Source organism: Hevea brasiliensis, chromosome 4 (genome assembly GCF_030052815.1).
Source record: "Hevea brasiliensis isolate MT/VB/25A 57/8 chromosome 4, ASM3005281v1, whole genome shotgun sequence".
Lineage (NCBI taxonomy): Eukaryota > Viridiplantae > Streptophyta > Magnoliopsida > Malpighiales > Euphorbiaceae > Hevea > Hevea brasiliensis.
The window spans coordinates 1,338,051-1,350,683 of NC_079496.1; the positions used below are offsets into that span (position 1 = coordinate 1,338,051).

General features: G+C 29.1%; 2 protein-coding genes across 2 annotated transcripts; one reads left to right on the top strand and one right to left on the bottom strand.

Moving 5' to 3' along the window:
• Positions 1-8,557: 8,557 nt before the first annotated feature.
• On the top strand, positions 8,558-10,406 carry LOC131179112 (probable bifunctional TENA-E protein). The gene is made up of 3 exons (XM_058144914.1): positions 8,558-8,848; positions 9,180-9,397; positions 9,930-10,406. Exons 1-3 carry the CDS (start codon positions 8,696-8,698, stop codon positions 10,243-10,245), a joined length of 687 nt encoding a protein of 228 aa, XP_058000897.1. The 5' UTR covers positions 8,558-8,695; the 3' UTR covers positions 10,246-10,406.
• Positions 10,407-10,518: 112 nt separating this feature from the next.
• Positions 10,519-12,091, bottom strand: LOC110633090 (glucan endo-1,3-beta-glucosidase, basic vacuolar isoform-like). Its single transcript, XM_021781559.2, has 2 exons — positions 11,727-12,091; positions 10,519-11,619 (listed from the first exon to the last, which is right to left on the bottom strand). Exons 1-2 carry the CDS (start codon positions 11,827-11,829, stop codon positions 10,598-10,600), a joined length of 1,125 nt encoding a protein of 374 aa, XP_021637251.2. The 5' UTR covers positions 11,830-12,091; the 3' UTR covers positions 10,519-10,597.
• Between the last annotated feature and the right edge of the window lie 542 nt (positions 12,092-12,633).

Sequence of the window (12,633 nt, forward strand, 5' to 3'; positions counted from 1 at the left end):
TTATAGTTGTTAAAAATTTATCATAATATAATAAACTTAAAATAAAATTCTCTAATTAAAATACAAATCAAAATATAAATATAAATATATAAATAAATAATGATAAAAATGATAGTTAAAGTTTAAAAAGGAAAGATGTCAAAATAATTTCCTAAAACAACTTCTTTTTTTTGAAAATATTGTTTATTTCGAGTTTTTAATTTTTTTTTCATAATTAATTATTTTAAATATTCTACAAGTTTAATTATTCCAAATATTTTATAAATTAGCTGCATTCTAAAGTATAACACATTTACTTTTTATATCTATATTCTATTTTTGTTTTAATTATTAAATATAATATTATAACTTTTTTAAGCAAATATGATATTTTAACTTAATTAATAAAATATATAATTTTACTAAAAAATTAAAATAACTTAATTAAAAAAAAAATTCCATTGCATCCGCGCTTTCAACTAGTAGTCCATATAATCCGTTAGATTTTGTTTTGAAAATCTTATACTAAGGAAGTTTATAGCATACTCTCTTGTACACAAAAATAATACATAAAAAATATTGACAATTAAAAAAGAAAACAATTGCCTAGATGAGATAAATTGAATTGATTGATAAAAACACTCAAATAACTTTATTAATTAAAAAATAATACAAACACTTATTTACATATTCAGCTCATAGGTAGGGCTGAGCATTCGGTTCAAACAGAACTGAACCGAATTGAATCATCAAAACCAAATTAACTGGATTATCATATTTTAAAAACCAAATCGAACTAAAATGAATAAAAAATCGAATCAAATCGAATCGCTCTATTTCAGTTCTGTTCGGTTCGAACTGATTGGTTTGGAGTTTTGATGGATTTTTTAATGTAGGCTTGATTTTCAAGTTATTTGGTATGATTTTAATATTGATTTGAACCTAATAACTATTAATCAATGAAATTAAACAATTTATATATATATAATTACATATAATTTATAAATTTTCTATAAAAATAAATCAATTTAAAAATTAATAAAGTATTTCAATCCAGTTCTGTTCAATCAATTTTTTTCTCTTCAAAACTAAACCGAATTGAAATAACTGAAATTTTTAATCTCTAAAACTAAATCAAACTGAATTATCTTAAAAACTGAATCAAATTACCAAACTAAATAATGCTCAACCCGAGCTTTTCTTACTCAGCTCGTTGGAGCTCACCTCTTTATTGTTCTCTCACAATTTTTAAATCTTACACATGTTTAGCAAGTCTTTTTTTTATAGCCAATTTAATGGGAGTGACTTTATTAAGCAAAGATAATGCTAGTTTTTCAACTTGCAAGAAAGCTGCTACTTGTTGACATTTTATCATTGATTAAGAGCCAATTTGCTCCCTACAAACAGCAACATTTATTGCAACTTGGATCTAGCAACTTACTTCAAAATTAAATATTGGTAAGGTAACTACAAAAATTAAATTCAAAGATTATAGGAAGATTAAATTTCATTGATTATTAATGCATAAAGAATTTGAGGAAGTTTCTCTTATTTAATACATGGATACATGCATATATTGGGAATATACGTAGCACTTAAATTCTCACAATATCTTACATATCACTCTTAAGCAAAAGTACTGTTGAATTGTATTCAGCAGAAATATCCTAGTTATTTTCTTCATCAAAATTGAGATTGTATTTTGGCTGTTTATCAGGAAAGAAAAGTTCAAAGTGTTTCTCAATCTCCGATTGCTCTTGGTTTTCATCAAAACTGGCAAAGAGTTAAGTCTCTATAACTCTGCCAGGCCTCTTATGAGTACCTTTGGTGGATCAAATGTACAAAGTCTACGCTTTATATAGGGACTATTATAAATAGCTTATATGTTAGACAGTATAGAGAGAAAGAATTCATATATTGTTAAAATATAAGAAAATGAAGGAATGACAAGAGTAAAATATGTATAGAATTGTATATATATAATTTAATATATATTATTCTATTATTGCACTTGGCACGTATATATGTGAAATAAAATAATTATTATATTATAATTTTCGTAAATAAATTACGAACAGATGTGTTTATTAACAAGTAAATGTGTCTGTTAATAGACAGACATGTCAATTCTATACAAATAGTCATAACTGTTTGTATAGGTGTTTGTTAATAAACAGACATATATATTCTATACATAACTTTTTGTATAGGTGTCTGTTAATAAACAGATATGTCTATATAAATAATTATAACTATTTATATAGGTGTCTTTTAATAAACAAACATATCTATTACACAAATAGTTGTATCTATTAGAGATAAACAGATGTGTCTATCTAGAAAATGTGCCATGACTTTTCATTCTTTATAAATATGGATGAGTTTTTCAATCAATTCTTATTCTTCTTCTTTTCTTCTAGTCTCTCTAAATTCAGTTCATATAAAGAGTTTTTAGAAATCTTCAGTTCTTTGTCTCTGATTTGGGTTTTGTTGTATCCAAGAGGTATATTGCCATAACCTTGCAGCAATCTAGTGGGGGCAATTAATACCTTAAAGATAGTGATTCATCACGCCTCAAAGCCTATTCTATACTCACCGCCTCAATAATTTTAAGGTATTAATCGCAATGGAGTCTAAAGTTGTTTCCGTGATGAATCAAGAGTTCGTGAAACTTGATCGTTTTAAGAAACAAATTATGTTCATTGAGAAGGTGAAAGTAGATCAAAAAAAGAAGATGAATTGCTATGTAAAGGTCATATTCTCAACAACTCATCACATAGGCTATAAGATTTGTTTACCTCTGTGAAGGAAATCTCGAAAATTGAATTCAAATTCGAAAACAATAAAAAAAAAAAAAAATTCTCATTATGAAGTATTTTGAATTCTAAATACTTGATAATATGCCTGTTATGGATAAGTCCATGAGTTGTATATCTTTGTTTTAAAGTTTAAGGATTTGAAAGTGGTGGTTCCTAAATCACTACAATTAGAAGGAATAATAGCACATCATACTTCTAGTTTGAATGATTATAGGAAGAAATTACTGTATGCCACATACAACTTTTCTCTTAAACAGAATCAGAAATACTTACACATTAAAAAGTATTTTATGTGATAATTTATTTTATGTTGATGACATGCTTATAATTAGAAGAAATATAAGGTTATATTATGATGCTAAAGCTCATGGTGAATGTGATAAAAAAAGGTAATAAGATTTATGTGCATAAGTCAAAAAATACTTTTATATGCATAAATCTTAATTCATATTAATTGTGTCTATCACTAACTAGGTGGGGATATTATTAAAAATATTAGTGATAATAAAATTTTTCTCATTTTGAAAGAGTTATGTCTGTTCATTAAAAGGAATCAAAATGAACTATTTATTACCGATAGTTATATCTATTTTAAAATGTGTAAATGAACAAATATAATTGTACTAAGAGATACAAAGTGAATAGTTGTATATGTTCTACGAGGTATAAGTGAATGGTTGTATATGTTTTAAAAGTTATAAGTGAACAGATGTAATTTTTCTAAGAGATACAAAGTGAACGGTTGTATCTGTTGTAAAATATATAAGTGAACAGATATAATTGTTCTAAGAGATACAAAGTGAATGATTGTATTTATTCTAAAAGGTGTAAGTGAACAGATGTAATTATTCTAATAGATACAAAGTGAACTGTTATATATGTTCGAAGATATGCTTTTATAAATAGTAGTAAAAAAAAAAAAATCTATTTTTTTTTTTTTTTTTTTTTTTTTTTTTTTTACTACACAATCATTATTATTATTTTTTTTATATTTGAAAGAATTTTTTAAAATTTGTCTAGAGATTTTTTTTTTTATTATATTGAGGGATAGATATAAAAAACTACTATTTGTAACATAGTAGGGGTTTTACTCTTTGTCAATTTCATTATATTGAGGGAAGCAAATACTCCATATGATATTTATTGTAAATTGACTGGAAATTTTGGTAGAATAATTGCTCAAATTGAGTGTGCTATTGCTATTGGTAGCTTAATATATGCTATGCATTACACTGCTCCTAATATTGCTTTTGCAGTGTGTAAATTGTCAAGATATACTAATGATCCCAGTGTAAAATATTAGAAAGAAATTTCTAGGGTTTTTAGATATTTAAAAAAGGAATTATAAACTATAGATTATTCTGTGATAAATTTCCAATTGTGCTAAAACCATATAAAGAATTGTATCCATGCAAAAAGTTGTGTCCCTTGACCAAAAGATGTAACTAAATAAAAAGATGCAATTCTTCTTAATAATTACATATATGAAGAGATGAATTTATTGGCCAAAAAGTTGATACATTTTGAGTAGTAAATATAAGAGCCTTACAAGTCATTTGCAGGAAGTGACAAAATGACAAATGAGTATGCATTGGTGTGTGTATGCAAGTTTAGCTTGGTTCTTTATTGTTGGATACTTTCATTTTAAACAAGTTATGGAGTATTTTATTTCCGCAAATAAGGTACATATCTAGACTGTGAATTATTTATATAGTTCATGTTATAAACATATGATTATATGGTTGACTAGTGAAATAAATATGGTAGAGAACCTAGGGTTATACAAATGCCAATTGGATAAGTAGTACTAAGGATAATAAGTCAACCTTTGGTTGGATATCCACTTTAGGTGGAGGTTTGGTTTCCTGGGCATCAAAGAAATAAACTTGTATAACTCATTCTACGATGGAATCTAAATTTATAACTTTGGCGAATGTTGGTAAAGAAGCAGAATGGCTGAGAAACTTGTTATCGGATATTAAGTTGTGGCCACAACCTGTGCCATCTATTTCTTTATATTGTGATAATCAAATCATGATGGCTAAAGCTTATAGTAAAATATACAATTGAAAGTATATACATATAAGCTTAAGACATGAAAATGTAAGACAATTAGTCTCTAATGGTGTTATTACCATGTTTATATTAAATCCTATAATAATCTAGCAAATCCTTTAATAAAAGGGCTCTCGAGAGTTATGATCATAAGTACATGTGCTGATTAGGGTTTAGAATATTCCATTAAATTTACTACTGATGGGAACCCTACTTTATAGTATTATTACTAAATAAAGCTTAAAGGGTGATAACAAGTCATTAGTAAATGTTGTAATTAATTACTTAGTGTACTAAGTTAATGGAATAAGGATAAGTATTTATACTCTTAATAAAGTTTAATATTAATACAAAAGAAACTTCACCTATATGAACATAGGAAGTGGTGCCGCTTCAACAAAAGGGAGAATAACTTTTATAAATGTTCATGAAAACAAGAGGTAGCACCAGGCCATATTCGTGCTAAAATTTTGGTGAACTTTTTAAGTTGAACTAATTGATTCGTGTGTATTGTATTTCCAGTTCTATTTAATAGGAATCTAGGTTTAAGCTAAGGCCACCATGATTTCTTTAGAACTTTGAAATACTTACGCTAAAGAAAAGTTTAAATCGAAATATACTTTTCATTGTGCATGAAACAATGGGATCTAACAATACAAGCTAAGTGGGGGATTGTTTTAAATAGCTTGTATGTTAGACAGTATAGAGAGAAAGAATTCATATATTGTTAAAATATAAGAAAATGAAGGAATGACAAGAGTGAAATATGTATAGAATTGTATATATATAATTTAATATATATTATTCTATTATGGCACTTGGTACGTATATGTGTGAAATAAAATAATTATCATATTGTAATTTTCATAAATAAATCACGAATAGATGTGTTTATTAACAAGTAGATGTGTCTGTTAATAGACAGACATGTCAATTCTATACAAACAGTTACAACTATTTGTATAGGTGTCTATTAATAAACAGACATGTCTATTCTATACAAAAAGTCATAACTATTTGTATAGGTGTCTATTAATAAATAGATATGTCTATATAAATAGTCATAAGTATCTTTTAATAAACAGACATGTCTATTACATAAACAGTTGTATCTATTAGAGATAAACAGATGTGTCTATCTAGAAAATGTGCCATGACTTTTCACTCTTTATAAATATGGATGAGTTTTTCAATTCAGAAACATACTACTTCTACTTCTTCTTCTTTCCTTCTAGTCTCTCTAAATTCAGTTCATATAAAGAGTTTTTAAGGGAAATCTTCCGAAGTGCTATCTGCAGATTTTATGCTTTATTGTATCCTAGAGGTATATTGTCATAACCTTGCAGCAATCTAGTGGGGGTAATTAATACCTTAAACATAGTAATTCATCACGCCTCAAAGCCTATTCTACACCTACTGCCTCAACAGGGACTCTTTAGTATACTGTTGCTGGAGTTTGTTTTATTTATGTTTATTTATTAAATGTCAATTGGGGTTTGAATTTAAACTATCACTAAATTAAAAATAATCGACTTATTTAATGAAGAAATATTTTCGTGGCACTCCATGCACCTTTATCATATTTTTTTTGGAAAATAATGCACCTTTACCAATTAATTTTGATAATTAATGCTAATTAATCCTCTATTTATTTTATGAAAAGTATTTTTTTTAAATATTTTTTTTCAATTTTTTTAGTGTTTAGAGTATTTAGAAAATAGATAAAAAAAATTAATAAAAAGGAAAATTAAGCTTTTTTTTAAGATAAATGACACATTTTTTAGATTTTAACAATTTTATTGAAAAATAGTAGTCTTCAGGATTGAGAATATGAGTTCGAATATCAATAAAAGCCTAATTAAAAAGAATTTGTTTCTTATGCATTACAGTAGATTTGGTAGTCCTTCCCTAGCTGCTCATGTTTGTACCAAAAAATGATAAAATAAAAGCAAGGAAGATGAGCCTTTTTGCAATTTCTTAACAAGGAGACGTAATAAGAAGTTTGGAAAAAGTATTTTCTGTAATTTTAAAATAATGTCGTTAAGAATATGTAAGTGAAATTTTCATATGAAAGAAAAATATAAAATAAATAAAAAATATAAAAATAAAAATGACTCAAAAATTTTAAATTAAATAAAAATTTACGAGCATATTTTTTCATAAGATTTATCAAAATAATTTAAAAAAAAAAATGGGACGTGCTAACAAAAGTGAAACAACAGGAGAAAAAATAAAAAAAATGAAGGGAGGACATTTTAAGGCTGATGTGGCAGCCCTTACAAAGGACCCATCCTAGCCTTCATCTTCCTTGCACCAATCAGCTTATCAATCAATGATGTTCTGTGTATGAAGCAAATGTAAATTAAAAATTAAAAATATATATGTACAAAATCAATATCTGAAAATGAAGCTCCATCAAAACAATTCTACTTTATTATGTAAGTACCGAAATGAAAATGCGAACATGAAAAAATGTGAAAATAAATTAAAATATATAAAAGATAAAAATGTAAAAAAATACATAAATATAAAAAAATAAGGGTATATTTATAAATAGTAAATAAAATAATACATAAATAAAATAAATAAATGGAATTAATTTAGAATTAATAAAGCTATTATATTGATAACTTAATTATGTTTAACTTATTATTATTAGCATTCTTATTTATTTTTATTATTAATATTAATAATATTATTTAATTTAATTTACTTTTAGTACTTGTTATTTCATTATAATCTATCATATTTTATTAAGTTTTAAAATTACAAAGAATAAGAAAAGAAATTAAAAAGAAATAAACTAAGAACCGATCAAGAATAAAGAAAAGTACGCGGCACCACCCTTCTCTTTCTCTCTCACTTCGTTAACTCCTCTATGCACTATGAATATCAACGATGAGACTCAAATTACTTTTCGATATCGGTAAAGCAGTTGATCAATCTAACAAGCTTAGGCACGATAGAAGAAGAGATTAATAGTGGCTTTGGGCAATTTAACGATAAGTTTTGCAAGGAGAATGAGTAAATGCCAATAGTAAGTTAGGAGCCATCCCTAACCATAAAAAACACATTTCTATCTTTTGATTTTTTTGGATATGACCCCAAAAGGCAAAACCCAATTTTTCTTCTACGGAAACTGTGCTAACAAACAATCTGATATTGTTTCCTTCTTATCTAATATCATAATTATATTTAAATTAAAAAAATAAGTTATAATAAAATTAATTTCACTTTTAAAATAAAATTTCAGATACTTTATATACACTAATAATTAAAAAATATGAGTTAAAAGGAAATTTTAAATATTTTATACTATTGAAATAAAATTATTCCTTTTTATTATACCACGTGTCAATAAATTGTAAATCCCAGTGTTACTTTTCAATATATATTAGATTTGAATGAGACGCAAATCATATCTAATTTATTTTTCCTTGGCAACAGTAAATTGTTTGCCCCCATTTGAAGCTGGTGCTGTTTGAGTGTTGCGTCCCTGCTGCCAAGTTTTACAAGAAGTGCAAATAATGGGATGAAAAAATGAAGAGAACCAAAGAGCCAAAATTTCATTCCTTCTGGGCCTAAATAAAATTTTTTCGCGTTGGGTCTAATAAGGACTTTAGCCCGAGAGTAGCTTAGCCCCATTCGGCAATAGCGGCATCAGCGACAAGCGGTTGCAAGGACAAAGAAGCCAGGTATAAACACTAGTACATTACGTGTCTTTGTCTTGCCTCTTGCTGGGAACTGAAGAAAAAAGTCAAAACCACACGTACTCCAACTGCGAGGATTATTAAGCCAAACGGTGGTGAGACTGAAGAGAAAGGAAGCAAAGAGAACATAAAATGGAAGGAAAAACAAAGGAGAAATGTGAGAAGAGTGGGATAATCGAGATGTGGGCAAAGAAACACCTACTATACACAGAAGCTACTAGACACCCCTTTATCCTCAGCATTCGAGATGGGTCCGTCGATCTTTCCTCTTTCAAAAGATGGCTGGTACTGTGTTCTTAATCTCAATAATCACACTCCTTTTGTATTATTTTGCTCTGTAAATCCTATAATTGCTTCAATTAATTCCATTTAGCAAGCACTAAATTTTGTGGCAAGATTTTGTAGGGCTTACTCTTAGGGTCAACTTTGGAATCAAAATTTGGTATATTTATCTGATGCAAGAGTTGTATTTATACTGAATGCACTCTGACAATGATCATGGTGGGATCCGTCCAAGACCATCATAATTTTCTTTCAGAATAAAAGGGTTGTATATACAACCGTTTCACTAAATAATTTTCCAAAATTTGACTAAAGCAAAAAATGAAAATTGCAGGGACAGGATTATGTATTTGTTAGAGAGTTTGTACCATTTGTGGCAAGTGTATTGATTAAAGCTTCTAAGAAATCAGATGATGGTAATGACATGGAAGTTATACTAGGTGGTTTGGCTTCTTTAAATGATGAGATTGCTTGGTTCAAGTCAGAGGCCTCCAAGTGGGATGTTCCTCTTTCTAACACTGTTGTCCATAAGGCAAACCAGAATTACAGCAGGTACCATGTACGCTTCAGCTAATATTATCTTTGGATTCTTGGTTTTTGATCATTCTCATTTCCAGATACCATGATAATATTTTATATATACATTCTGCTAAATTTGGGATTTTTTTTTTTTCTAGTTATGCTTCATGCCTATAGAGAATTTCTATGTGGGAATTGATTTTTCCATCAATTATGATCATCCCTATCAGTACATTGAATGATTCAATAACAAATTGGGGTTGGGCCAGTCTGTATGCTTTGACGAAATTGTCATGAATTTGAAATCTGGACCCACCCTTTGTGGAAAAATAATAATAAAGATTAAAGAAAATATTGAGCAGTTCAAGGGCCATTCCATTTCAATGTCAGGGTTTGAGACACTTCTGCCAGTATCTTGAATCTTGATGGCTATTCGTGAAGAAGTTTTTCCTAATTACAATAGTCCATAACCTCTGGTTTAATTTTCTGATTACTTGTAAATGTAATATATATTGTGTTATTTTATTCTTTATGTCTTAGAGAAGATGCACGTGGTTTGCTACAGATTTCTCGAGAATTTGATGTTACCAGAAGTTGATTATGCCGTGGCCATTACAGCCTTTTGGGCCATTGAAGCTGTATACCAGGAGAGCTTTGCACACTGCTTGGAAGATGACAGCAAAACTCCATCAGAATTGCAGGACACTTGCCAAAGATGGGGCAATGAAGGTTTTGGTGAATATTGCCGTTCTTTACAGAAAATTGCCAATCGGTGTCTTGAGAAGGCTTCAAGTGACGTGCTTACAAAAGCTGAAGTAACTTTCTTGCGTGTTCTTGAACATGAAGTTGAGTTTTGGAACATGAGCCATGGTTGTGCCTGAAAGAGTTGGCTTCAAAACCTGACATAATGGCGTTCCTAATGCAAAAATAGATTTTACTCAGGCTAGTTCCTAGGGTTTTCTCTGAGCATTGTAAGTGAAGTTGAAATGTAAAGGACGTACAAGTAATAGTCTATATAATCCGTTAAATTTCGTTGTGCTAATCTTATTCTAAGGAATATTATAATATACTTACACAAAAATAGTACATAAAAAAATTAAATTAATTGATTATAGGAACATTGAATTTCATTGATTTTTAATGCATAAAAAAAATTGAGAAAAGGTTCTCTTATTTAATACATGGATACATGCATACATTGGAAATATATATAGTACTTAAATTCTCACAATCTTACATATCACTCTTAAGGAAAAGTATTGTTGCATTGTGTTCAGTAGAAATATCCCAGTTCTTTTCTGCACCAAAATTGAGATTATATTTTGGCCGTTTATCAGGAAAGAAAAGTCCAAAGTGTTTCTCAACCTCTGGTTGCTTCTTATTTTCATCAAACATGGCAAATAAGTAAGTCTCTATAGCTCTGTTAGGCCTCTTAGGAGTACCTCCTTTAACATGTTGGATCAAATTTGAGAGATAAGTACGCCCATTGTCAAATGTGGCAGCAAATGCTCCGGCAGACGGCCAGCCACTTTCCGAAACAACCACCTCCAGAGAACCACCACTAGCCCTCTCAAGAGCAGAGTACAATGCATCCAACGTTGCATCAAAAAGGTTCTTATAACCTCGCTGACCATCCCACACAACAACTGATGGTGAAGTGAACAAAGCATAGGGAAGGGAAATATCCCTTGGATTATAAGCATAAGTAAAGTAAGGATAAATATTGGCAAGTAAAGGTGACCTGCTAGAGGATAGAAATCCAATAATTGGGTCCAAGTATGATCTAACATCATCCCTGAAAGCACCTGCAGAAGGAGGGTAGGAATTTCCTACCAGGGTCAAGTCAATTGCAGTGGAGACCTTGATTTTATCTTGAAGACCAGCTGATCTTATAGCATCATGTATATTTCTCATGGCAGGCAAAACAAATTGGGCCAACCAAGCTGTGCCTCCATTTACAGGACTAATTTCGTTGCCAACTGCTATATATCTGAACCTGACACTTGACCAGAAGCCACGAACATTTTTTTGTACCCATGAGTTTGCATTGGAAGGATTGGTAAGGCTTTGGAGATCTGAGTTTGGAACACCTAGTATGAGTTCAATGTTTGAGCCTCTAAGGGCTTCCAATACTGCTCGATTTGGATCATAAATTCTCATTCTCTTGATGTTAGATTGTTTATAGAGAGCTATGACCTCTGAAACAGATGGAAGGTTGTTGCCTTGCATTCCATAGCAAACGCCTACCTGGGCATCTAAATTCCAAATACAGGTATTAGTTGAAACCTTTTAGAACAAGGAGAGAAAAAAAGAGCATCGTCAACTTTAACATGAGAGTAGATAGAGAGAGAGAGAGAGAGACCTGTTATACCAAGGCTTGCTGTAAAGAAAATCAGAAGAAGCATGACAGTAGTTCTTGAGGGCAGGGAACTACTAGTTCCTGAAGTTGAAGAGGAGATAGCCATTAAGAAGGGGGGAAATTAGAAGAAAGTTGCTTATAATTTCGACCACGCATATGTGTTAGGTTACTACCATGTCAAAGCTTTATAGGCGGACTCTTGAGAATCCTGTTGCTGGAGTTTATTTGTTTGTTTAATTTCAACTGATCAGGTTTAAAATTAAGAAAAATTCTACCATGCATTTAGAGCACTAAAATATAGTGCTCTTTCCAGATATATAATTATAGTTATTTTTCTAAATTAAGAAACAGTGGATCCAATGTCTGATAGGAAGAAAACATGTGCTTCGAAAATGCACAACAATCTCTCAAAACTAATCGGTGAAATTATTTTACTTCTTTTATTGAAAATAATGCACTCTTTACCAATTAATAATCCTGATAATTAATGCTAATTTAGTTTGAAATGTCTTGGGCATCTTTCAATTTTTCGTTGGATAAATGAATGTCTCTATCTGTTGAAGACTTTTAAGTCTTTTTTCTGCACCTCCTTATCTCCTTAAAAGATAAAAGGATAAGATTTGTCACTTTATAACATAATTATTTTTATCGTTTAAATTGAAATTTAGGATCTATTAAACATGGATGTTATTTTATTAATTAAGGGATATTTCAAAAAAAAAAAATTTGAGATTTTCCAGTTATTTATTTTCCAAAATTTAAAAAAAAAAATTGTTATTTAATACAGTGGATAATGTATATTCTCTATCATATAATTATTAAAATTTTATCATAAGATAACAAAATTTAAAATAAAAGTTTTATAATTAAAATAAAAATCAAAATATAAATATATAAATACGTAAAAGAA

Excerpts from the sequence above, each read along its gene's own strand:
- LOC131179112 (XM_058144914.1), top strand. The coding sequence starts at position 8,696 with ATGGAAGGAAAAACAAAGGAGAAATGTGAGAAGAGTGGGATAATCGAG. Across the intron at positions 8,849-9,179 it reads CCTCTTTCAAAAGATGGCTG|GGACAGGATTATGTATTTGT; the intron begins GTACTGTGTTCT and ends TGAAAATTGCAG. Across the intron at positions 9,398-9,929 it reads GCAAACCAGAATTACAGCAG|ATTTCTCGAGAATTTGATGT; the intron begins GTACCATGTACG and ends GGTTTGCTACAG.
- LOC110633090 (XM_021781559.2), bottom strand. The coding sequence starts at position 11,829 with ATGGCTATCTCCTCTTCAACTTCAGGAACTAGTAGTTCCCTGCCCTCA. Across the intron at positions 11,620-11,726 it reads AGCAAGCCTTGGTATAACAG|ATGCCCAGGTAGGCGTTTGC; the intron begins GTCTCTCTCTCT and ends TTTGGAATTTAG.